Raw genomic sequence first — 27,403 nt, forward strand, 5'->3', positions numbered from 1 at the left:
CACTGGGGTTGAGATTTTGGTGTCCCTCATTAATGCCTGGAAGGTGATAGACCCCAGTGAATACTTCCTAGGATACCAGGAGTGAAAGGGAAGAAGACTGCCCACCCACCACCATAGACACCACTGAAGAGAAGGTCCCATGAAGGCCCCAGGGGAACGGACATCTTTGTTTTGGAGAGTATGAAGGGCCCTCCTCTCTGGCCTCAGGGATAAAATGTCACCTCAGCATATGCCTGTGTAGGCCCTATCCAGAGGTGAGCTTTGCTAGTTACGGTAGGAAACTGCGGCCCAGATTTGTTACCTTTGATGGTGGGCCTCCGGCTCACCCCAGATTGATATCTAGTGTGCTACTGATTGTGCTTTATAAATTAAAACTAACTCAGCCCCACTGGGAATGGGTAATGCTGGTACCAAGTCACCTCTTTAAGTACTTCCCTTGTGTCTAGCCCTGAAGACAACTGAAGGGCCACTGATTTCTGAAACCGCAGGTGTCCTCATGGGGTCCCTCAGTAGCTTATAGACCTACCCCAGGGCAGGGAATGAGCTAAATGGTTTCGATTAGTCTTCTCAAACTTGATTGGTCATCAGATCTCTGAAGAGATGGGTGGGGGGAATGGGGCGGGGAGAGAGAGAGAGAGTGAGTGCAAGCAGGGAGGGGCAAGAGAATCCTAAGTGGGCTCCATGCTCAGCACAGAGCCCAGTGTGGGGCTCAATCTTACCACCCTGAGATGACCTGAGCCAAAACCAAGAGTCAGACGCTTACCAACTGAGCCACTCAGGCACCCCAAAGAGATTTTCAAAAGTATAAATTCTGTGCCCCGTCCATGGATATCTTGATGTTGGCAGACCTGAGATGAGGAGCCTCTTTGGGGGGAGGTTATCCGTTTTATTCTGGTTCGTGTTTAAGCTACCCAGGAGGTTTCAAAAAGTCCATCAGGTTTCATATATTCATTTGCTCTGGATAAGCCTGAAGGTCTTCATTCTAATAGAGAAGACCACTGATTTCCCCACCTCCTGCCTGAAACTCTCCATTAACATTAAGGCCTCCTCACTAAAAAAAGGGATTTGCCCACCAAAGCCCCAAATTTTACCCTAAATTGCAAACTTTTCTTCATTATGTTATCTCCCTTAAGGATGACTGTTATTATGCAAATATGAGTTGAAGAATATTGAAGTCTCCAACACCTTTTAACGTAGGTACATCTTTCGTATGGTTCCCATAAGTCAGTCGGTGTGCAGAGACATGGAAACGAAAGGGAGAAAACACACCAAGTGGGGAAAGCATCGAAGTGCTTACCTCCTTTGTGCTCAGCCCTAGACCTGTCTGGACTGGCGAAAGGGTGTCATGTTCCCTAAGTCATGAGCGTGGCTTGGGTAGCTGTGCCAGGCGGTCCTTAGGAGGGAGCAAAGATGAAGTGATGATGTCTACCTTCCTGTGATAAAACTCAGCCAAGCAGGTGAAGCGAAAGCCAACCGTGAGCCCCCTCCTTGCCAACTTCTTATACATTGCGGGGGAGGGGTCTGAATTTGTTTGGCAGTGAGTGATCCAGCATCCCGGTGACCGTTCTGGGGAGCAGAAAAACCGAAGTTTTTGCTCCCTTGTAATCATGGTTGGCTTCCATCTGGTTCCTCAGCTTCTAAACAGGCAGGGAAGCACGTGGACAGGGAAGGAGGTTGGGAGTCACCGTGCTGATGCCAGCAAAGTGAGCTAGGAGGAATAGTGACCACACATAACCATGCTGCTCCAGTAGCAAAATCAGCCGAGCTCAGCAAAAAACAGGGTTTCATGCTGCGCCAATGTCACTTGCTGTAACAGCAAGGGCACACGTGCACATGTGCGCGTGCACACACACACACACACACACACACACACTTCCTAGGTTTCCCTGGGTGGCTGTGTCTCCTCCTCTGCAGTTAGGGGAGACTATGCAAGTGGAGATGAAAATAAGTTCAAGGTACTTTGGAAATGATCTACCTTGGAAAGAGCCCTTAAGGCCAAGGTTGTGAGGTACAATAGCCTGGCAATTGGGACAGAATGTGAGTTGAGAGGACACTGTTTTTCTCCTTCTGTAGACCATCTACCCTGGCAGAATTTCAAGGTAAAGGTCATGATAAGGGCAGCTCCCCAACTCAGTGTGTGCAACCCTGAGGGACATTTCCACATTTCTCTCCCTGCCTCACCAGTGCTTTCTGTTTCAACCAAACTGGACTTCACATCTTTTCCCAGATCTATTCAGACCTCTCTCATCTCCGGCAAAATGTTTCTTCCACAACCCAGAGTATGCTCACCTCCATCTTCATCTGTCAAAATCTCAGCCCTCTTGGAGGCCCAATCTCAAGGCCCATCTCAGAGGCCAGATCTTCATGAAGATGAAGAGGTTGCTTCTAGTCAAACCTGGCTTTCCCTCTCCACTCTGTCTTACTGTTTTGTTCACACCTCCCCCCCGGCTCTTACTGTATTCTGTACCATATTATAGCTGGTCGTTTCTGGATACTTCCTGGGACAGGATCCTGGTTATCTCTGCAAGGCCCACCATCCCCCTCCCAGTACCTAGCACATCACTCTTGAAACAGAAAACCCCCAACTGATGATGGGAACATCCAAGTCTGAAACTCTACCTCTGCTCTTCGGTGCTGGTGTTATCCATGGGCCGGTTGTCTATCGGGAGTGATACCCGAAATATTTACCTGCTGTGGCACAGGCCCTCATCAGCATGAAGCAGATGCCAGTTGGTCAGACTGAACATCCGCCCTCTTGTGCCATTCTGGTCTCTAAGATGGATACAGCCCCTCTCCACCTCCCAAGGAGATGATGATGGTCAAGTGAGATTATGCACCTGAAAGTATGTTGTAAAGTGAGAAGTGTTACGCAAATGTAAGTCAGGGTTGTTGAGTGGATTTCTGGGCTGTGTGTGTAGGGTTGGTTATTCTGCCCTTAGCATTTCCTTCTGCTTTGCTCAGAGCAGGATCTCAGGAGCTGACTGGGGAGTTGTTGGTCAGTTGAATAGGACACAGCAACTCTTTGAAGCATCTCCCTTTAACTTTCAGCTCTGAATATTTAAATTTTCAGTAAATAAGTTTTGGAAGACCTAATAAAAATCAAAAGAAAATGCTTTTCAAACATTAATCTAAAGCTTTTCTCACTGAAGCTTTCATTATAATTATTTTTTATTGGAGTGTAGTTGACATACAATATTACATTAGTTTTAGGTGTACTACGTAGTGATTTGACATCTATATACATTACAAAATGGTCACAAGTCCAGTTACCGTTTGTCATCATAAAAGTGATTACAGTATGATTAGCTATATTCTCTATGCTGTACTTTACATCCCTGTGATTTATTTATTTTATAACTGGAAGATTATACCTCTTAACCCTTTTTACCTGTTTCACTCGTCCCCCTCACCACCCCGATCTGCAGCCCCAAGTTTGTTCTCAGTATTTATGAGTCTGTTTATGTTTTTCTTTTGCTTGTTCCTTTGATTTGGGGTTTTTTTGTTTTAGTTTCTACGTATAAGTGAAGTCATAACGTATTTGTTTTTCTCTGGCTTATTCCACTTAGCATAACACCCTCTAGTTCTATCCATATTGTGGCAAATGGCAAGGTACATTTTTTTTTAAGATTTTATTTATTTATTTGACAGAGACAGAGATCACAAGTAGGCAGAGAGGCAGGCAGAGAGAGGGGGAAGCGGGCTCCCTGCCAAGCAGAGAGCCTGATGCGGGGCTCCATCCCAGGACCTTGGGATCATGACCTGAGCTGAAGGCAGAGGCTTAACCCACTGAGCCACCCAGGTGCCCCAAGATGCATTCTTTTTTCTGGCTGAGAAATATTCCACTGTGTATATACACCACATCTTCTTTATCTGTTCATCTATCGATAGTGGACAAGTAGGTTGCTTCCATACATTGCCTACTGTAAATAATGCTGCAGTGAAGACAGGGTTGAATATATCTTTTTGAAGTACTGTTTTTTTTTTTTCTTCAGATATACCAGAAGTGGAATTGCTAGATCTTATGGTATTTCTATTTTTAATTTTTCGAGGAACCTCCATACTGTTTTGTACAGTGGCTGCACCAGTTTGAGTTCCCACCAAAGGTGCATGAGTGTTCCCTTTTCTCTACAGACTCCATGAGAAGTTGCATGCTAAACCCACTGAGCCACCCAGGTGCCCCTTCTTATCTTTCTGATAATGTCCATTCTGATAGGGGTGAGTCATGATTTTGATTAACGATTCCCTGACGAAGTGTGATGTTGAGCATATTGTCACGTGTCCGTAGGCCATCTGTATGTCTTCTGTGGAAAAATATCTGTTCATGTCTTCTGCCCCTGTTTTAATCAGATTTTTTGGGAGGTGTTAAATTGTATGAGCATTTTGTATATTTTGGATATTAACACCTTGTCAGGTATATCATTTTCAAATATTTTCTTCTATTCATTAGTTTGCCTTTTTGTTTTGAGGATGGTTTCCTTTGCTGTGCAAAAGATTTTTGGTCTGATATAGTCCCAAATATTTATTTTTGCTTTTGTTGCCCTTGCCCTTTTTGGATAGTTGCCCGATTCAAAAAGAAATATTGCTAAAACTGATGTCCAAGAGTTTACTGCCTCTGTTTTCTTTTGGGAGTTGTACGGTGTTAGATCTTACATTTAGGTCCATTTTGAGTTGATTTTTATGTATGGTGTCAGAAAGTGGTCCAGGTTCATTCTCATGCATATAGCTGTCCAGTTTTCCCAGCACCATTTATTGAAGAGTCTTTCTTTTCTCCAGTGTAAATTCTTGCCTCCTTTGTCATAAATTAATTTACCATATAAGCATGGTTTATTTCTGGGTTCTCTATTCTGTTCCTTTGCTCTCGGTGTCTGTTTCTGTGCCACTGTCATAATGTTTTGGTAACAATAGCTTTGTAGTGTATCTTGAAATCTGGGGTTGTGATACCTCCAACTTTTTTCTTCTTTCTCAAGATTTCTTGACTGTTTGGGATCTTGTGTGGTTCCATACAAAATTTAGAATGATTTGTTCTAGTTCTTTGAAATATGTCATTGGGGGCGCCTGGGTGGCTCAGTGGGTTGGGCCGCTGCCTTCGGCTTGGGTCATGATCCCAGGGTCCTGGGATCAAGTCCCGCATCGGGCTCTCTGCTCAGCAGGGAGCCTGCTTCCCCCTCTCTCTCTCTGCCTGCCTCTCTGTCTACTTGTGATCTCTGTCTGTCAAATAAACAAATTTAAAAAAAAAAAAGAAATATGTCATTGGTGTTTTTATCGAGATTGCATTGAATCCATGGATTCCTTTGGGTGGTATGGACATTTGAATGATACTGTTTCTTCCAATCCTTGAACATGGTGTATCTTTCCATTTATTTGTGTCATCCTCACTTTTTTTCATCCTTGTCTTACAGTTTTAAGACTGTAGCTCTTTCATATCCTCCATTAAATTTATTCCTGATATTTCTTTTTTGATGCAGTTGTAAAGGAGATTGTGTAATTTCTTTCTGATAGTTTGTTACTAGTATATAGAAACAGAATAGATTCCTGAATATTATACTGTAACCTGAATCTTTACTGAATCCATGTATTAATTGTAATAGTTTTTAATTAATTCATGTCATTAATTGTAATAGCTTTTTAGTTGAGAGTTTAGGGTTTTCTATATATGGTATCATGTCATCTGCATATAGTGACAGTTTTATTTCTCTTTACCAATTTGGATGCCTTTTCTTTGTCTTGTCTGATTACTGCAGCAAGGACTTCTAGTACTATGTGGAATAAAAGTTGTGAGGGGGTGCATCCTTCTCTTATTTCTGGTCTTAGAGAAAGCCTTTCAGCTTTTCACTTTTTTTTTTTTTTAAGATTTTATTTATTTAATTGACTGAGAGAGAGACCACAAGCAGGCAGAGAGGCAGGCAGAGAGAGAGGGGAGGAAGCAGGCTCCCCGCTGAGCAGAGAGCCTGATGCCGGGCTTGATCCCATGACCCTGAGATCATGACCTGAGCCGAAGGCAGAGGCTCTAATCCACTGAGCCACACAGGCGCCCCTTCACTGTTGTTTTGATGTTTGCTGTGGGTTTGTCATATATGGCCTTTATTATGTTGCAGTATGTTCCCTCTATACCCATGTTGTTCAGAGTTTTTAATCACAAATAGATATTAAATTTTGTGAAATGTTTTTTCTGCATATATTGAGATAAGGTTTTTATCATTTATTTTGCTAATATGATATTGCACATTGATTTGTAGATATTGAACCATCCTTGAAAACTGGAGTAGATCACACTTGATTGTGGTGTAGGGTCTTTTTAATGTATTGTTAAATTTAGTTAACATTTTGTTGAGTATTTCTGCATATATCTTCATCAGAGGTATTGGCCTATGATGTTCTTTTTTGTATTGTCTTTGTTTAGGTTTGGCATCAGGGTGATGCTGGTCTCATAGGATGAGTTTGCAAGTATTCCTTCTTCCTTCAGTTTTTTAGAGTAATTTGAGAAGGATAGGTATTAGCTCTTCTTCGAACGTTTGGTAGAATCCCCTGTGAAGTCATCTAGTCCTGACTCTTTTTTTGTTGGGCGTTTTTTGATACTGGCTTCATTTCATTACTAGTAATCACTCGATTCAGGTTTTTTATTTCTTCCTGATGCAGTCTTGGAAGAGTATATGTTTCTGGGAATTTATACCTTCTAGGTTGTCCAATTATTTGGCATATAATCATCGATAGTATTGTTTTATGATCTTTCAGATTTCTCTGGTGTCAATTATAACTTCTCACTTTTTAAATTTGAGCCCTCCCTCCTTCCTACCCCTGCCACCGCTGCTGCTTTTCCTCCTCCTCCTTCTCTTTCTCTCTCTTTCAATCTAGCTAAAGGTTTTTCAGTTTTACCTTTATGATGAACCAGCTCTTAATTTCATTAATCTTTTATATTATTTTGTTTACATTCTCTGTTTCATTTATTTCTGCTCTGATTTTTTGTTATTTCCTTTTCTGCTAACTTTGGTCCTTGTTCTTCTTTTTCTCTTGTCTTTAAGTATAAGGTTAGATTGTTTGAGACTTTTCTTGTTTCTTGAGGTAGGCCTGTATCATGATAAACTTCCCTCTTAGAACTGCTTTTTCTCTGTCTCATGGATTTTGGAACATTGTGTTTCCATTTTTATTTGTCTCAAGGTGGTTATTTGTTTTGTTTTGTTTTGTTTTGTTTCTCACTGATGCCTTGGTTGTTTTGTAGCATCTTGTTTAGTCCCCCGTGTTAATTTTTTCCTGTTTTCTTCTTCATTTTTTCTTGATTTCTAGTTTCATGCTGTTGTGGTTGGGAAAGATTCATGGTATGATTTCAGTCTTCTTGTATTTATTGAAACTTGTTTTGTGGCCTAATATGATCTTCCTGGAGCATGTTCTGTGTGCAGGTGAAAAAGAATGTGTGTTCTGCTGTCTTTGGATGAGATGTTCTGTGTCTGTCTATTAAGTCCATGTGGTCAAATGTGTCATCTAAGGCCTCTGTTTCTTTACTGGTTTTTCTGTCTGGATGATCTATCCATTGATGTAAATGGGGTTTCAGTTTCTCCCTTTACATCTGTTAATATATGCATTATACACCTATGTGCTCCCATGTTGGGTGCATAGGTACTTATAGTTGTTATGTTCTGTTGTTGGATCGATCCTTTTATCTTTATGGAATGCCCTTTCTTTGTCTCTTGCTATAGTCTTTGCTTTAAAGTCTCTTTTGTCTTATCTAATTATCGCTACACCAGCTTTTTTTTATTCCCATTTTTGTGGAATATCTTTTTCCATCCCCTCATTTTCAGTTTCTCTGTGTCTTTAGATCTGCAGTGAGTCTCTTGTGGGCAGCATAGTCTTATTTTTCTAATCCATTTAGTTACCCTGTATCTTTTAGTTGAAACATTTAGACCAAGTGCATTTAAAGTAACTATTGATAGATATGTACTTGTATTTTGTTAATTTTTTTTTCTGGTTGTTTTTGTAGTTCATCTCCATTCCTTTCTTCTTGGTCTCTTCCCTTGTAGTTTGATGACTTTCTTTAATGTTATTTTTAGATTCCTTATTATCTTTCTTTCTTTTTTATTTTTGGTATATCTATTTTGGGTTTTTGGTTTGTGGTTACCCTGAAGTTCGTATATAACAAACACCCTATGTGCATAGCACATAGTTTAAACACATTCTAAAAGCACCGTATTTTTATCTCTTTTTCCCCAAATGTTACATGTATTTTATATCATATTTTGCATTTTTATTTTGTGTATCACATAACCAATTATTGTAGATACTGTTTTAACATTTAGCTTTATAAGTGGTTGATCCACTACCTTTAGTATGTTTGCTTTTACCAGTGATATTTTTTCTTTTATTATCTTGTTTATGGCCTTACTTTTCTTCTTAAAGAACTTTCTTTAACATTACTTATAAAACCAGTTTAGTGGTGATGAGCTACTTTAGCTTTTGTTTGTCTGGGAAATTGTCTCCTACAGTTTTTAATAGATAGCCTTGCTGGGTAGAGTATTCTTGGTTGTAGTTTTTTTCCCTAGCACTTTGAATATATCATGAGACTCCCTTCTGCACTGCAAAATTTCTGCTTAAAAAAAAAAAAAAATCAGCTGATAGTCTTATGGATGTTCTTCCCTTGTATGTAACTAGTTGCCTTTCTTTTGCTGCTTTTAAGATTCTCTCTTTATCTTTAGCTTTTGACATTAATTATTATGTGTGTTGATGTGAACCTCTTGTGTTTATCTTGTTTGGGGCTTTCTGAAGTTCCTAGCCTATATCTCTATTTCCTTTTCTAAGTTAAAGAAGTTTTCAGCTATTATTTTTTTCAAATAAGTTTTTTGCCTCTTTCTCTCTCTCTTTTCTTTCTGGGACTCCTATAATACAAATGTTACTACACTTGATGTTGTCTGCTTTTGATTTCTTCTAGGGTATTATTGGTTCCATCTTATATTTTCTCTTTCTTAAAGTTCTTACCATATCCATCCATTCTTCTCCGAGGAGTTCAGTAAGCATTTTTATGACCATTACTATTTTTTTTTTAAATGGAAGTCCTGCTTTTTGGGTTTTTTTTTGTTTTTTTTTTAAGGTTTTACTTATTTGAGAGAGAGAGAGAATGAGAGAAAGCAGACCCCTGCTGAGCAGGGAGCCCAATGCGGGACTCGATCCTGGGACTCCAAGATCATGATCCAAGCTAAAGGCAGTTGCTCAAGCAACTGAACCACCCAGGTGCCCAGTGACCATTACTTTGAACACTTGATCAGAATTATTGCTTTTCTCCATTCTTTTAGTTATTTTTCTGAGTTTTTGTCTTGTGCTTTCATTTGGAACATATCTGTCTCCTCATTTTATTGAACTCTCTGTTTGTTTCTATGTATTAGATAGGTTAGCTCTGTCTCCTAGTCTTGAAGGACTGGGCCTATGTAGAAGGGGCCAGTCTTGGCTAAGGCCAATTGCTGGGTGTGATGTGACAGGAGCCATTTTGAGAGGGCACTGTCTCAGCCAAGGCTGCCTGCCAGGTGTAGTAGGGCAAGAGCCCCTTTGGAGGGGTGTCTGCCAACATAGGTGAGTTGAGTGGTGCAGGTCTGCAGGGTAACACTGGAGTTAGGTGAGCAGTGCTAACAAGGTAGACAGTGTCTAAACTAGTACCCAGTGTTGGGCCAGTTAGGCAGAAGCAGGGGGGGAAATGTGCCTGCAAGTAAGTCATTCCCAGAGAAACTTCCTGTAGATCCCTGCCTCTCCAGCACATGCCTGAAAACCAGTAAATCTCCCTCACATATGGCCCAGACACTTTCTCATCTTCCATCTCTGTGCTAGGTCTTGGAGCAAGTAAGATTATATGTGGGCCCTTTAAGAGTAGAATCTTGAGGGGCGCCTGGGTGGCTCAGTGGGTTAAGTCTCTGCCTTTGGCTCAGGCCCTGATCTCAGGGTCCTGGGATCGAGCTCTGCATCGGGCTCTCTGCTCAGCTGGGAGCCTGCTTCCCCCTCTCTCTCTCTGCCTGCCTCTCTGCCTACTTGTGATCTCTGTCAAATAAATAAATAAAAATCTTTAAAATTAAAAAAATAAAGAGTCATAAGAGTGGAATCTTGATTTCCTATAGCTCTCAAGTTTTTTCAGTGGTAAGCCCTGGTGATTTTCAAAGCCAGACTTTCTAGTGGTTATTCTTCCTAGTGCTGGTCCCCAGGGTGGGGTGCATCCGATGTGACTTGAGCCCCTCACTCCTCAGGGAGAACATCAGTGCCTGTGATAACCCTCTCACTGTGCATCTCTGCCACACTGGGGGTATAGGTCCTACCCAGACTGCATCTCTGCCCCACCTACCTTTCTTGATATGACTTTTTCTTGATATTATTAGCTGTAAAAGAGCTGTTCTGCTCCAGGTCATTTTCAGAGAGAGTTGTTCTACATGTAATTGTAGCCTTGGTGTATCTGGGAGGAGGTGAGCTCAGGATCCTCCTACTCTGCCATCTTGATTGGGTTTCTCACTGGAGGACATATTGTTCTCTTGCACAATGACCTTAAAATTAAGGATTCTTAAAGCTATCTGAGAAGCTCTTATTGTCACTGTGTCAAGGGGCTGCTCTGTCTAGGTCTGTAAATGGAATTAAACACCAGTGACATTAACACAGATTGAAAGAACAGTCTAAATCTTAGTTTGTGCTTTGTCCTTAAGTTTCTTGACTCTTTTTGCCCCTTTTTTTTTTTTTAAACTATGTTAATTTCCTCAGCATCACCTCCCTACATCCTCTCATATTTCCAAGTCCTGGGACTAGAAATCCCTAGCTGTTTCTTTCTTTGAAAGGCATTTTACTCTTTCCTCATAGTAAGTGTGCACGTACTGTTCCGTGTCATCAGTGCTAGTCAATGACTGTTCTTCTATACTGCGATTTTGGAGGAGGAAGTGGCCCCAGTGTAACGGGTACAGGAGGGCACTAGAGCTGAGGGAAACCAATAGAAAGGAAACCAACCCTTTTCCTTATCCTTTGGAGGATTCCCATTTAAAAGATAATGCAGACCCATCATAGACTGAAAACCCTGAAGTCAAAAGGATAACCAGAACAGTAGTTCCCCCTCATCCCATGTCCTTGCTTGGGGACCACGATTGAGTGGTTTTACCCCTCTTGAGTATTTCTCCATGTGTGAAACAGAGACACATGTAGCACGCAGAGCCAAGGCGATAGAGCAGATGTCACACGGCATCGCCTGCATCTGGCACGCAGAGGTTCAGTCTCTGGCGGTGGTTGTTGATGTCAGGGTTCTCGTTTACCAGGGAAACTGGCTCCCGCAGCCCTCAGGAGCCAAGGGGAAGTGATCTTCCCAGCTCTTGGGATGAACAGCCATGGCTGTGGGGGAAAGGGCAGAGCTTAAGTCACAAGACCAGAACTCAAGTCCCAATGCTATTACCCCTCGGCTGTGTGACTCGAGGTTGATCCCATCACCTTACTGTCCATTTCCACACCTATAAAATAATTAAACTAATACCTGTCCCCCGGATTTGTGGTGAGGCTCAAATGAGCTAGTGTGCAAGGAGGCCATAGTTGGCAAGAGGGCACCGGTAAATGCACCTGCATGGTACCTCCGCAACAAAGCGAGGGTTTCATGTGCCTACGTGACAACTGTCAGGCAGCCCAGGTTTTCAGGACCCGCAAGTCAACCAGATGTCACATGGTTTGGACTCAGTTCAGGACCTCGTTCTCCCCAAAAGATATCAAAGCTCTTTCCTTATCTCAACCAATCTCCTGATTATTGCTCTCTGCTGGGCTGCTGGGGGCAAGATACTGCCAAGCTCTCATTATGCAAATGAGCAAGTTGAGGCTCAGAAATGAGCTGCCTCAGGCCCCTTCAGCCTGGGTTCAAACTCCAGGTCTGCCACTTTCTACCTGGACTCAGGGAAGTTAGACCCTTTCTGCCTCAGTGTCTTTATCTGTCAGATGACAATAATACCATCTTTTGCATAGAGTTAATACACGTAAGGCATCTCTCATACACAGGAAGCATTTCGTGTATGTTAACAAGAAGATACAGACAGCATCAGGCTAACTTTTGAATATAATTCATTTCCTCTAATCAGATGCTGCCTTTACTCCAGCAGCACCAAATAGCCCTCCTGGCTCCCTCAGCTTCCAGTTGGTACCAACATTGTGAGTTTCTGTGAGATGCTGACAAGCACTGGTTCGTGAGTTGGGGTGCATTGGAACATTCTTGTTTCACTCTTGGCTCCTGAGTAGAGGGAGGCTGCTGCTCTCCTTCAGACTGGAAGAGAGTCCTGTCTGGATAGCAAGGTCATCTAGGTGTGTGGGTCTATTAGAACCAGAACTGTTTCCCAGGTCCTCATGCAGACCTCTCTCTAGCACCTCACCAAACTCTAAGCTGTCCTCCCGTCTTGAGGGTCTGAGGGGCAGGGGCACTTCAAACCTAGGATGGTGAGGAAGTTTGGAAAGCCTCCCAGTTAACTCTGCCATGGAATGGAACCACCCTTGAGAGGAAGCCAAGTCCAGCATCATTGGCCTGGGCAGCGTGACATCCTGCTGTGGACAGCCCCTCAGAGTCGTGATTACAGCATTTCATGAAGAATCATAGTTCCAGCTGGAGTAGCTGAAGAACAGCAGAAGCAAAAAGAAAAACAAAATGGTGTTCCAGATCCAGCCAGAGAAATAAGAACAGTTCACTGACAGTGGTAACGCCTCACAGGCCACTAGGCCCTTTTTTGTCCTTTATCAAACATAATCTAATCCTAACTACAACCAAGGAAGGCGACGGGAGACTTTCAGAGTAACTTCTGTCCGAGGACGAAAGAGTTCGCCAAGTTACCTTTGCCATACAGGGTGAGGTGACCATGGTTTCATATAGGACTGTTCACGGCAGAGAATTTTAAGCTGAGAACCGTGTCCTTGGAGAACAACCACACTCGGTGTACCGCTGTTCGTGTCAACACAGACCGGATACTTCATCCCCATCATGTCCCGGAACAAGGGGCCCAAGGCAAGTAGGTCTGTTAGGATCGAGTCACACGTTGAGGAAAAACTTTTTGAAGAAGGTTGATCGTGGGGCTGCCCAGTCTGTCTCAGGGAGGCCTCATGTTATTTCACTGTGTGGTATGTGGGAAGTTCCCCAAGTTGCTCCTCAGTACCTCTTCATCCTGTCAACGATCATGCAAAAGAGGCCCCAAATTTAAAAGATAGGAAGGCGCTCCAGTGAGCTGGAGTAGAGTGCTGCCCCAGATTTTCCTGCCTGTTGTGTCGGCACTGTCTCTTTTTCATTGGGTCCACCCCCCCTTGCTGGCCTCTCTCCCGGCCACCTGCTGGCCGCCGTGTGTGTCCTCTAGGGAGCTGGGACAGGCCTCTGCCGGGCGGATTCCTGTGGTGCTGTGCTGGGGAATGATCGCTGTGGGAGCCAAGTAGGCTCTGCTGACAGCAGCTCACCCAAGAATCAAGTGGTGGCCCAACTCCCCAGGCAGACAATCCAGTTGTTCCCCGGGGAATGAAGCCAGAGAAGCGGCCGCGCATGGCGTTCAGTGGGTGCTACCATCTGAGAGTCTGAGGTCCTGGTGTTATCCCAGAGTCAGATCACTGGGCCTGCCCGGCAGCGGTCCCAGCTTTCCCTCCCCTGGCCTGTTAGTGACAGCCCAACTCCCGCCTCAACTGTGTCTCATTTGCGGAACTGAAGAGGACAGCTTCTCTCACGACTTGTCAGCCCCCTGATTCTTCAGACGTGACAGGCCCAGACTGAGGCAGCGGTCCCCGAGGAAGGCCGGCCGTCTTGCTCAGCGGAGACAACACAGCTAAAAGCTCTTTTTCACGTTAGGCAGTCCGTGCACTTGGTTAGACATTTATAGATTGCAGTCACTCATCCAAAAAATCTGGGTCATCTTTTACATAAAGCTTCACGCGTCGGAAGAACAGCCATGCCCAGGGAGGAATGTTCCTGCTGCTGGCTGGGCCAAGGGAGCAGAGAGAGAGCACCTGCTGCGCCAGAGGGGGGAGGTGGGCCAACCCAGGAGGGCTGGGAGCTCCCGGGGGCCTTAGCATTTCCACCCACACAGCCACTGGCTCCGCAGGCATTCTGGGTTCTGGCTGTCCTAGCTAAATGGTGCCAGTAATAGCTGCTTTGTGTGGATGTCATGAAAAGTGGTAGGTTTAAGTGTTAGGATCTCCGGGGTGATTTTTAGAGAATGTACCCTAACTGCAGTGAGAGAGCTGGTCCGTACAGGGACAGGGCTTCTTGGGGAGAGAAAGAGAAGTAGGGCTGTGGGTAAGGGGGTTTGCCTTGTACTGTGGATGGCTGAAAGGCAGGGCTCTTCCCAGTATAGCCAGTCTTCACCCATTCGCCTACTCCTTGAGGAGACACTCGTGCAAAGGAAGTGCCCTGAGCAGGGGTCAGAAGGCCATTCCTGCCCAGGAGCCTCCACTCACCAGCCCTGTGACCATGGCCAAGGCATGACACCTTGTTTCTTCATCTTTAACATTGAGCCCACGGCCCCGGCCACAGCACAGAGTTGTGAAACTCCCACGTTCAACACGAGTGATTCTGTTCGTGGAACCTAAGTGCAGTAAAAACCAAGTATTGCTATTGGGCGTTGTCATCTGCGGAGGCCAGCGCAGTTCTCTGTCCGCTGGCTTCAGGAATGGTTTGCTCATGTGCACATTGTGTGTATGTGTGTGTGTGTGTGTGTGTGTGTGTGAGCGCATGAAGTGTCTAGGTGCTGTGCCACTTGAAAATGCCTGCCCCTCCTCATACCCCCACCCTGCCCCAACAGGATGGAGAGTAGACACAATGAAGGGAGGAGGCACAGGGGCTTTTCCCCACCAAGTGTCTTCCTGGGACAGGAGACAAGGGAGGCCTGATGGCACCAAATCCCCTTTATGATAGAGGCTGATAAGCCAGGTTTTCACCTTCTCTTGGTCCCTGTCCCAGCAGTTGGGTGGGAGTAGGGAGAAGAGGTGAGCCTGGCCGGCCCCTTCCCCACTTGGGGAGGACTCTGCCTCTAGAGGCCTATTGGTCAAGTTTGCAGGTGCAGGTCATGGTTAAATTGAGGCTTATGTGTTGTCCATGTCGTGGTGTCCCCCGGCCACTGCAAATAAATAATTAAAGCCAGTTGTCACCGAGATCCTCAGAGCCCCCGGATGCCCTGCTGGGCCATGGGTTAACAGATACTCTGCCTACATCTTCACGCTCCCATGGCCAGCCCCGCACCTTTGGCCTGGCTGTGATGGACCAGGTTATCCCAAAGGGAATAAGGCCAAGGCTGGATTACAGGGAACTGGGAGCGTCCCTCTTCCCAAATTCTCACCTTACATTAAAATTTTTGTCCCTGGTTTAGAGCATGAACCACAGGCAAATTGATGTGAGCAGCTTCACCCTTGACATCCTTCTCTACCAGCGGAGCTCCTGGGTCTGGATTAACTGTTCCTTCCATCACTAGCCAAGATCCAGAGGGAGATGAGGATGGGGGTGAACATGGGTTCAGGAGCGCCTGGTAGGAAGGAACACCGCTGCTGGACAAGACCACCCTTTTCGACCTCGGGTGGGCTGCCGAGCCCTGCACCCACCCACCCCCACCCCAGTGTGCTGGCTCGGGGGCCCAAGGACCAAAAGCAAGACCAAGGTGGTACCCGACACATGTTCTCAGCTGTGCAGGCAGTTGGGAGTTGTGGGAGTTCAGGGTATGGAGCACCCCCTTCTCTCTTCCCGTGGACGTCCTGCCCTGGTGGCAGCTGTTAGTGCTAAAAAGCAAAAGAAGGAACGGCAACAAACTCTTGACGTATCCTTCAGCTTGCTGACTTATGTATCCTCTCCAAACAGGATTTCTAGTGTCGCTGTCAAGTAGATTTTGTTTCTTTAGAACATTTATCTGGTGCTACGCATTCACAATTCTCTGTGTGTCTGTCAACTTCTCCCTGGATCCTGTTTTCTCATTTCTGGAGACACTGACCTCCACTCACGGTTTCTGCTCTGCTTGAGGCTCTAGATCCACTTCTGCCCCACATGCTTTAGACCCTAGAGTTCTCATTACCATTTTTTCTGGTCCCTGGGTTTGACACAACTGCGGTTTGGTGCTGTACCCCCAAGACCGACAGCTTGCCTGCTCACAGTATGCCAATTTCTGATCTTCTGCCTGTACACTCAAAATTCTCCACATATCAAGAGATATCCCTGGAAACCAAAACAAAGAGGAAGCAAAGACTGTGTTCTGCAGTTTCTCTGGTGTTGGTCGTATTTTATGTCCATTCTGCTGCAAGTCATTCATGCCTCATGCCCGGACAGACATTCGCTGTAGGAAAGCCATCCCCATCTCTTGTCAGCAAGAAGCGGTACCTGGAATGCAGCGGATTGCTAGTTTGCTCTCATAGGATTCCAATCATTAGGGAGCAGTTCATTGCTGTCAGAGGCAAATAACTTATTTAAGATAAAGCCACAGAAAGGAAGAAGAGAGTGTGCAGACCCGTTGAAGGGCAAAGGGCTGAACCAGATGACCTCTTGAATCTCCAAGTTCTGAGTCAACTTCTCCACAGACACCAAGATGCTTCCTGAGCCATCATGACTCTATAGGGTCTCTCCCTCCTCCGAAATTTGCCATTCTTCTGTGTGCTTGCTCTTAACGTTTACTGCCTGGTAGATTATGTCTTGGGTGTGCATCTTACTCCCTAAGTAGATTGCGGGCTTCTTAATGAGGAGGGGTTTCCATAGCTCTCCTCAGCTCTCCTTTAGGACCTAAGACAGTGCCTCCCCCAGAGTAGATTAGTCACCAGTAGAGGTTAATTGCATCAAAAAATGTTTTTAGTTGAAATGGAATGAAAAGTCACTACATAGAATAGTTGGGGAGCCATATCCTTTCCCTGGAAAGGTACAAGTAAATGCTAGATAGCCACTCGCTTTCCTGAGTTAGAAGGTTGAGGTAGAAAATGTCAAATGTCTTTTCCACCCCGAGATTTTGTGATTCCATAAAGTGTAGCTATTGTTGCCACTGAGCCTAATTTTCCTAATGGAAAATGGTTTTGTTTTCTTTCTTCTTCTTCTTCTTCTTCTTTTTTTTTTTTTTTGGTTCATAGATAAATGACTGTCTAGAAGCCACGTGGCTTTTCTTTTTGCTTTATGGACCAAATGGTCCACAGGTTTGATGGATCCTTAACTAATATACTTCCCCAACAGCATATATTACTCCCCAGGTCTAGTGATAGAGTATAGAAGATTGACATTTTGTAACCCGCTGAGGTTTCAACCCCCTAAAGAAGTCTCCCCTGAAGTGTGAGAAGCAGATGGTACTGAGAAAATAGGCACATTTTATTATGCATTGCACATTTTACTTATTAGAATTTTTAGTATGATACCCTGCATTTTGAAAAGCCTAAAGATGCAAACAAAATGAAATTATTCATTGAAATATTTAAATCCGCTTACAGCGATTCTATCGAAATATCAAAATTAAATCCTGCAGTCTGGAAGGTAAATTCCCCTTGACCACCCACTTAGAAATCTGACTTTCAAAGGGAGGCTCTTCTTCTCAAAAAAGAAGTGCTTGTTCGTGAGATGATGTCCAGAAGGGAAGGCGCCCTTGATGAGGTCGCACAGAGGCTGAACATCACACTGGGGAGAGATGGCGGCAGGAGCGAGGGCAAGGGAACGTGCCGAATTCCTCCTGGTTGGGAAGGAGAGCCAAGAAGGGAGTCTGAGTGTAGGTGCAGACATGCTTCTTCCCTCACCCCATTCCTGCCTCGCTTTGCTGAGTGAGTCACCCACTCCTGGCCTTACCATTTGCCAGCCTTCACGCCCACAGAGAGCCTGTGACGATTACCACGCCGCAGCGGGGGAACATTGTGGAACTCTGGAAGAGGGGGTGCAGGGTAACAGCAGAGAGCAAATATGGTTTGGCATCTTAGGCACAACACCCTTCTTATCTTAAGGGCAACTTTAATGATCAGTGTGTATCAGCCAAAGCATCCAAAAGTTTTTCAGAAACCATCAAGAGTATAAAAACTCTTCTTCCAAACATGCATCGCTTCCAATCCAGCAGCCCAGCAGCGTGTCTTAGACTCAGCCCTGAGCACTGGAGGAGATCTTGAAGCTGGTCTCCTTCAGCCGCCTCTTCGCACTTGAATTCCCTCTCCTAACTGATGGCCGCGTGACAAGCAGCTGCGTCTAGTGGAGAGAGCTGGAGTTCTGGAATCAGACAGACCTGGAGCCAGATCTGGATCCTCGCTCCTTGTCTCTTTGACCTAGAACACATTACCTCATCTTTCTAGACTGTGATTTCCTCAGCTCTCAGTGTGGGGCCACACCAACATTGCTCAGTTATTTTAAGAATGAGAGATGACACATTAAGGAGCTTAGCGCAGCCCCTGGGATTAATGGGACTTCAGTGGGTAATGGCTCTGCCGTTGTGGGTTCAGCCTCCCCATGAGCACCTCCGTGGTGAGAGCGCTCCCGTTGTTGGCAGTCCTGGTGGTTAGAAGTTTCTGCCCCGTGTGGTGCTCAGTCCTCTCTTCTCCTCCGCCTCCCTGGTTCTGCCCCCTGGTTCCTCTCAGCCTCCCCCACAGAACAAATCTAAACCCTCTCCCATAGATGGTACTGCGGACATGTGAAGATAGTCCTAAGAGCTCCCCTCAGTTTACTCTGGAATAAACCTGTTTAGTTCCTCAAATCCTTCCACATGTCACTGGTTTTGATCTCACCCAGGACACTTCTAAGCCCTTTTCCCTAATACATGAGCATCCATGGAAAGATGCCAGGCAGCTACAGAGAATGGTGGAGATAGCAAGCCTGTGCGTACTGAAAAAGCCCGTCACTGTGTCTATGGCTCCCCTGAATGGTCTAATGCATACCCCACAAAGATCTTCATTTTCCCTGCTTTTTACCATAGTATCCCGGAATATGACCCTACTACCTCGGTGAGGAAAGGAGCATTATAGAAACCATGTTGTCAGATGCTGAATTGGAAAAGTTAGCCACCCACCATGGGGCACCTGGGTGGCTGAGTCAGTTAAGCATCTACCTTCTGCTCCCATCATTGAGCCCCACATCAGGCTCCCTGCTCAGCAGGGAGTCTGCTTCTCCCTCTGCCCCTCACACCTTCCCCCCCGCACCTTGCTTTCTTGTACTCTCTCATTCTCTCTCTCTCAAATAAATAAAATCTTAAAAAATGAAAAGTTAGCTTCCCCATAATTGTGATAGATTTGATGACGTTGTTACACCTGTCCCCCATTTTTCACCTTCTGTGTGTCAGTGATATTCTTCATGTGACTTTAAAGTTCCCACTCTTTTGCGGGGACTCAGCAGTATGACTTGCTTTGGCCAGCAGAACGAGGCAGAAGTGACAGCATGCCACTTCCAAGCCTAAGCTTAGGATGCCTTCGTATTTCCAGTCGCCCTTTCATGCCCCGCCGTCACCATGAAAGAACAGAGCTCAACCAGCCAGCTGGTCCTGGTTGGTGGGGTCGAGGGGTGGGGGGTGGTCGTGTAACAGAGGCCCCCAGCAAAGCCCAACCTTTCTCAGCTGACCCGCCAGCCAGTTCACTCGAGAAAAAATAATTGAGTGCTGTTTTAAGTCACTGAGGTTTGGGGTGGTTTGTTATGTGGAATTTCCGTGGCAAGATCTCACTCTTACAGAAATTGGGCCAGTAGACAGGGCGCAGCGCTAACCAGTTCCAGGCGATTTCTGCACCAACACCTGTGCAGTGAGCATTTTCCCCACAAGCATTTTTGCTGCATAACTAATCAGGTGAAAAATAATTTGGCCATGAAAGATAAAAATCTCTCTCTCTCTCTCTCTCTCTCACACACACACACACACACACACACAGGGATATTCATTTAAAAGGACATGAGAAAACATGAAAACTGAATAACAAAATTAAAACAACTTTATTGCACAATACAAAACATTTGCATGCCTTTAACATGTGCCGTGGCAGTACTGTGCAGATAACTGAGTGTTTCTGTGTGTTGTAGCAAAGCAGTCTTCAAAGTCTTTCATACTATAGCTTTTTTTTTTTTTTTCTTATGGATTTGTCTCCTTGCTAAAACATCCTCCATCAGGGGCGCCTGGGTGGCTTAGTTGGTTAAGCGTCTGCCTTCTGCTCAGGTCATGATCTCAGGGTCGTGGGCTCAAGTCCCACATTGCGCTGTCTGCTCAGCGGGGAGCCTGCTTCTCCCTCTCCCACTCCCACTGCTTGTGTTCCCCCTCTCTGTGTCTCTGTCAAATAAATAAAATAATCTTTAAAAAAAATAATAATAAAATAAAATATCCTCTCTCATTAAGAGAGGTACCAGTTTCCAAATACCAGGATGCGTATTTGTACCTGAGCTCCAGACCGCATTGTGAAGCCCTTCTCCACTCCCGTTTGTTCTTGGCACATTGTCCTGTGTCTGCTGACGGACATTCCAAGTTCTGTGGGAAACGTGGGCTCAAAACTCGCTACCACTGTATAGACCATTGTGAGGGCTGAGCATCGCCTATAAAAATGGGGAGCACAGCAGCATGGAAAGATGAAGCCACACCGTCAACTGGGGTTTTTTTGTTTTTGTTTTTTACCTTTTATAACAAAATTGCCTTAGTTTTGCCTGTTACTTATGTGATGAAAAAGCTTGTGGCAAAGATGCTTTTGGTGAGAAACACCTGACATGATATCCACTGTGCCTCACTAAGCTGAGAAGAATTCATAAAAGATTAACGAAATGAGGGCCCCTGGGTGGCTCAGTCAGTTAAGCGTCTGCCTTCAACACAGGTCAGGGTCCTGGGGTCCAGCCCTGCATCGGGTTCCCTGCTCAGCAGGGAGTCGTCTTCTCCCTCTCCCTCTGTCCCTTGCTGTTGTGTATATGCTCACACACACTCTCTCTCTCCTCCAAATACAATTTTTTTAAAAACCTTAAAAAAAAAAAAAAAGAACAAAACTATAACCATCCTAACTGATTACTTCATAACAATGATACGTCATGTTGTAACCTCGAGGGTTTTTTGGTAAACTTCAGCCAAGAGGAAAAGAAATACATATATTATGTATATCATCAGTGAAATAGGTAATGACAAAAGCAAAAGCAAATCCAATATCCAAAGACCTAAGAAAAGGGTTGTCCTCGTTGATACAGTTCACTCATTTACTCAACAAATGTTTACTGAATACCTGCCCTGTGTGCTCCCTGTTCTAGGCCCTGGAAACAAGGTTGTGGGAGAAGCAGGGCTGGGGCATCACACAGCTTGTATTCTAGGGGAGACTCAGAAAATAAAAATTGAAAAGATAACTTCTAATCCTGGTAAGTGCTACAAAGACTCTCAGGCAGGATAATGGCTACGTCAGCAGTTTAAGGAAGACCTCTCGGAGGCTGTGACATCGGGGCTGAGACCTGAATGACGTGAAAGGCCAAGGAAAGAAAGGCCACACTGCAGGAAATATCAAACGCAAGTCTGTGTGTTAGGAAGAAACTTGGAGGCTCTGAGGTAGAAACAGAGGTATTTCCCCTCTGAAGAGGAGCGATGTGGTATGAAACGTGGGAGAGGTTAGAAGGGGCCAGAACTCCGTGGCCAGTGGAACATGTGGAGTTCCACTGGCCACAGCAAGGAGTTTGTGTTTCATTACAAGTGGAATGGAATCTGTTAAAGGGTATGAACCCCATGACCTGACCTATGGGCTGCCCCTTGGCTTCTGTGTGGAGGATGGACAAGAGAGGAAGCGGGGGGTCATTTGGGTTCGGTGCTTCATGGTGCTGGTTACAACTAGTCTGTGCAGTGGCAAGGATGGGGACAAATGGACTGGTCTGAGGCTCATTTTGGAAGTAGAATCAAGACCCGCTGATGGACTGGATGTGAGGGCAACTGAGAAATGAAGGATGACTTCTAGGTTTTCTGTTTGGGTAACTGAGGATGGTTGGTGGTGCCATTTCCTGAGATGAAGAAGAATGGAGGAGGTTTGGACTGGGGGGAGAGAGAGAGGTCAGGAGCTTTGATGGGGTGAGTTAAGTTGGAAATGAACTCTGCGTTGCTTTGCCAAGGAGGATGTTGGACATGTTAATTTGGTACTCAGACTAAAGATGGAAGTTGGGCAGTCATCAGCAAATAGATGGCGTTTTCATTGAAGAACTAGATGAGTTCACCCTAGAAAAGAAAGTTAAATTTTTTAATTTAAAATTTAAGAAGTTTCAAATTTTTAAAACTGTTTTTAAAAGGAAGTAGGAGGGCTAAGCCACAGAGCATGGTGACATTTAAATGCTCAGCAGAGGAAGAGGAGACAGAAGAAGAGTGTGAGAGAGAAGCTGAGACAGTGTGATGTTATGGAAGCCAAGAGAAGAAAGTGTTCCAGGCAGGAGGATTGTCAGCTTGGGTTGGGCTGGGTTGAATGCAACCTGAATCATGAAGTCAGACGAAGCCAGTGAAATAAACTTATTAGATTTGGCAATGTGGAGCTGGTTGGTGGCCTTAAAAATAAACTGTTCAGGGACGCCTGGGTGGCTCAGTTGGTTAAGCAGCTGCCTTCGGCTCAGGTCATGATCCCGGCGTCCTGGGATCGAGTCCCACATCGGGCTCCTTGCTCGGCAGGGAGCCTGTTTCTCCCTCTGCCTCTGCCTGCCACTCTGTCTGCCTGTGCTCGCTCTCTCTCCCTCTCTCTGACAAATAAATAAATAAAATCTTAAAAAAAAAAAAAGTTTTAAATAAATAAACTGTTCACTGGGATAACAGAGGTAGAAGTTAAAATGGTCTGGTTGAAAATGTAATAGAAGGTGGGAAATTGATGAGGACAAAGCTTTGCTAAAAAGGGGAATGGAGAAATGAAGTCCTAGAGCTGGTGAGAGTCTAAGGCTTTGTTACATTGTGTTTTTTTTTTTTAATGATTTTTATTTTTTTAAATTTTTCTTATTTTTTTTAAAGATTTTATTTATTTATCAGAGAGAAAGAGAGAGAGATCACAAGTAGACAGAGAGGCAGGCAGAGAAAGAGGGGGAATCAGGCTCCCTGATGAGCAGAGAGCCTGATGTGGGGTTCGATTCCGTGACCCTGAAATCATGACCTGAGCTGAAGGCAGAGGCTTAACCCGCTGAGCCACCCAGGCACCCCATGTTACACTGTGTTTAATGGTATGGGTGAGGAAAGCAGGAGAGAGAGAGGGAAGTGGATGACACAGGAGAGAATGTGGACAGAGGCAGTATCGGCATGTGCCCAGTGGAAGCCACGGCCTCAAAATGGCCTCCTGGGGAAACAGGGGAGGGCAAGCAGGGGGAGGAACAGCACGCACAGAAATCGGTGGATTCGGTGAGGGGAAGGTGAGTGATCTGGCCCCTCGATGTGCAATTTCTCAATGAACTGTGACTTTAGGTCATCATCTCGGGTGAGCCAGGACTTCCGAATCCGGAGCCCAAGTACACGGTGCCCTTCATTTATCGTCCGGTGCCCTTGGAAAGAGTGAAAAGGACAGCCTCTTTTGCATAATGTGTTTTAAAGAGCTTTGGGAAGTGCTACAGCAGATCACATCCATTCTCTCCTTCTATGCTTTGAATCATCCAAGTTCCCCTCCGAGGATCGAGTTCACAGAGCTTGGTTGAAGGGGAAGCACTGGAGTGAAGGAACCACGTACAGAGATGGGGGTGGAATTAAGGGATGCTGGACCCAGACTGTCACCAACCGGATGTCATTGTCCCTCCCCCGTGGGCCAGGGGTCCGTGGGGATCCGCAGAGTTAGATCCCGGAGAGAGCTGGTGTCATGAACGATAGGCCGTTCACTGAAGAGACCTAGAGCTGCTGTCAGGGAAGTGATACCAAAGCAGAGCGGGCATAAGAGAGAAGTACTGGGACGCCTCTCCCCTCCTGCGCCTTGCTGATGCTTCCCCAGGGCTGAGCCCACCTGGAAGCTGGCTGGCAAGGTGAAGCAATCCTTGCAACACAGCCCCTAACACTTCATGGTCTAAGTGTTGAAAAGATTTTGGAAACCACTGCAAAGGGAATCTGTATACCCAATGCCCGGGTACAGAATGCATCTGACCATTTGGTACCTGCTGGGATTAGGAAAACCTAGCTAAGTGTGATCTTTGAAATGAACCCAGCCATCATCTCCAAATGTCACGTTTGCCTCTAGTCTTCCTCCTTTATTTTCATCCGGAGGCATTTTGCCCATAAAACTAGGAAAGCTTAGATTTCCCTCAATGGCAGGAATCCCTTCCAAGGCCGTGAGAGAGCCCTAGAAATGTATTCCTATGGTCACCTGTTCTTGCAAATTTTTCAAAGTTCAGGTGTTTAACTGTAATCTTTTTTTTTTTTTCTTTTAAGATTTTATTTATTTATTTGACAGACAGAGATCACAAGTAGGCAGAGAGGCAGGCAGAGAGAGTGGAGGAAGCAGGCTCCCCACTGCGCAGAGCCTGATGCGGGGGCTCGATCCCAGGACCCTGAGATCATGACCTGAGCTGAAGGCAGAGGCTTTAACCCATTGAGACACCCAGGTGCCCCTCACTGTAATCTCTTTAAGACTACATATTTTTTACTCTGACCCTGGAAAGGACTCCCCCACCTACCACCTTATATGTGCTTTGGACTGCATAAAACTTGAATGTGTTTCTGCTTTCAACAGAGACTCGAGTGTATGGTGCAATGTTTATCCCTTTCCCAAGATCCTGCCATCTTTCTGGTGGGGTGGTTAATGCAGCAGGGGGGTAAGAAGCAAAGAAGGGGGTTTTGTGGTGCTCAAGGCAGGGGGAGAAGGCAGTAAAGCGAGTGGCGAGGCCCCCACTTTAGCCCTCTACCTTCCAGTAATGGAGGTTGTCAGCAGGGGACTCCTTTCTCTCAGGGGCCATGCTCAGATGCAGCTTTTTGTGTTTCCAGATGCCGATGGAAACCTGTGTCGGAGTAACCAGCTGTTGCAAGTCATGCTGACCATGCACCGAATTATCATTTCCTCTGCCGAACTGCTCCAGAAGGTCATCACCCTATATCCTTCAGCACCGTGACGGGCAGTCCCCCAGTGGGAGTCATTCAGAAGTACCTCGAAGTTTGAAACTTGCTTTCGTTCTGAGTGGTTTGGAACCACTCAGAGTGGTCAGTGGGTTCACATGTCCTTTCGGAGGTACGGGGGTTGTGCGTGGGGGTGTCGACACGTGTGTGTGTGTGAGCACACAGGCGCACACCTGTGCATCACTGCAGCTGGGCGGGGCAGTATCGTCCGTGCTGATGGCTCGGGCAAGACGTCCAAGAAATCACTGGCCTTCAGTATGTCTGGCGAGTAAAAGTCCCTTTTCCGTAGGTTAGTCAAGATTCCTGTTCGTCCTGTGCAGGTGGACATGGGTGCGGCCATGACTGCAGTGATGAGCTGGCTGTCCTGTCCCATTCCGCCCCCTTTCCTCGAGCTCTGAAGAAGGGTCTGTGACACCACAGCATCTGACACGGCCCCTGGTGCTTTTATGCTTCAGGCAGAGGAGCTGGCTATGGGCCAAGCAAACCTTGCTGGATTTTAACCTTCCTACGGGGTGTGAATCCAGTGGGATGGAGAAGGAGCCCACCCTCTCCCTCTCGCCCAGGGGACGCTGTAAGCCGCGGCCCTGGAGGAAGGACTGCAGGTGGGGGGAGACCGTGGAGCACCTGCAGCCCGTGCCCTTGGCATTGAGTCACGCCTGGTGGCTCTTCTCATTCTCTACCCCTCCCTTGGCCCCTTCCTTTTCACCTCATGGCACACAGAAAAATGAAAGTCACCGGAAGAGACTGAGTCCTTCTCTAAACCTACTTACAAATCTTCACTTATTGTATCAAAGGATTCCAAGGGTGGAGTGTTGGCAGAGGTCTGTGTAGTAAGAGCTGCAGGTAATAAGTGGGTGTCTGGTCTGCAGAGAATTTTCAAGCCGTTATAAAGGCTGACTCAGAGGCGGTTGATTTCTGTTAACTCCACGTACCAGCAGTTCTAAACAGTGTCAGTGGTTAAAACCTCCTCAGTGAGAAACTTGTTGCTCTAAGGACTGAATTGTGCCCCGTGACTGCCTCCACCCTGCGCAGACCCCGCTCCCTTCCGCGCCCCGCAGGGTCTGACCCTTCACCTGTGTCCCCTCTTCTCCACTTTGACCTCTGCCCCTTCAATGATACCTGCCCGTCAATCTAAAACACATTCAGGTCTCCCCAGCCTAAGAACTAATTCTCCACCCTGCCCTCCCTCCCCTGTTAGGGTTAGAAATTTGATGCACAAACCTCCTAAAACAGTCTGCATCACTATCTCCCGTCTCTGGACTTGCACTCACTCCGTCACTCAGCTGGGGCCCCACCCCGGCACTCAGACTTTCCTCTCATGTCACCACTAGCCTTCTGGTGGCTCAGCCCCTTGGCTCTTTCCTGTCCCTATTTACTCTGGGCTTTGTGGACACCCCTCCACCTCTCCAGGGCCTCCCCTTCTTGGGCGGCCAGTCCTTTGTCTGGCCTCCCATCTAGCCCCTCCTCTGAGCACCTCTCAAACAGGGGGACAGCGTCCTGGTGTCCTTCTTGCTCAACCTCCTTCCCTGGGTGATTTCCCACCAGGATTTCCACCTCTGTCCCTCTGTGCTGTGGCCTTTCAAGTCTGTGTTTCTTGTGTGTTCTTTTTTAATTAAGTTCTAATTTAATTGAACTTAGTAGATGATTAGTACATGACTGAACACATAGTACATGATTAGTTTTTGGTATCGTGTTCAGGGATTCATCAGATCCCGTGCCCTCCTTAATGCCCATCACCTGGTTACCCCATCCCCCCACCCCCTCCCTTCTGCAACCCTCAGTTTGTCTCAAGTCTGTTTTTCTTTAGCCCAGACCGTTTTATAAAAAATACTTGGACTGGTTTGTGCTGCAGACACTTCTGTCTTAATAAGCCCAAAACTTAATTCATTTTCTCATCTTCATCCCCGATTACTACCTATTAATTCTGCTTTGACAACTGCATTTTCAGTTTCAGTTTCACTTAGCCAAACCAGAAACCTCAGAGGCGCCCTTGACTCCTCCCCTCTTTCACCTCCTACAGAGTCCATTACTCAATCCCTGGGCTTCTACCCCAGAAATGACTCTTAGCTGCTTTCTTCTCTCCGTCTCCCTGCCGCGGCCTTAGTGTGGGCTTCGGTCTTCTCTCCCAGGCCCCTCTCTGTCCGGACTGCCGTTCTCACCAGTGTGCTGCCTTCCCCACCTCCCACCCAGGGAAGTCATTACCCACCTCTGAAGTCACTTTCCTGAGAAGCAGATCATGAAGGCCATTGCTTCAGAGCCTCTGCAGACAGCAGGGGGATGCCCAACTCTCTCTGCAGCTCTCTCAGAGGGCCTGTCTCCCCCACATTGAACTTCTTGGTGCACCAGATGGAACAGGTCCTCTTACAATTCCTGTGCCTAGAATAACTCTTCCTCCCTCACTGCCTAGCAGACTCTTTCCAGACCCCTCTGTAAAGTCTTTCCTGACATTGTCAGCCTTCCACACACCTCTCCCTTCTAAAAACACA

At 46.0% G+C, this 27,403-nt stretch overlaps 1 protein-coding gene across 1 annotated transcript in view; it reads left to right on the forward strand.

Moving 5' to 3' along the window:
* Positions 1–27,403, forward strand: part of RASGRP1 (RAS guanyl releasing protein 1) — an 81,165-nt gene that overhangs the window by 23,035 nt on the left and 30,727 nt on the right. Inside the window, exon 3 of the mRNA XM_044231550.1 lies at positions 24,789–24,894. Within this exon, the coding sequence (XP_044087485.1) occupies positions 24,789–24,894 (106 nt within the window). The remainder of the gene's footprint in view (positions 1–24,788; positions 24,895–27,403) is intronic.

Source organism: Neovison vison, chromosome 13, assembly GCF_020171115.1.
Source record: "Neovison vison isolate M4711 chromosome 13, ASM_NN_V1, whole genome shotgun sequence".
NCBI lineage: Eukaryota > Metazoa > Chordata > Mammalia > Carnivora > Mustelidae > Neogale > Neogale vison.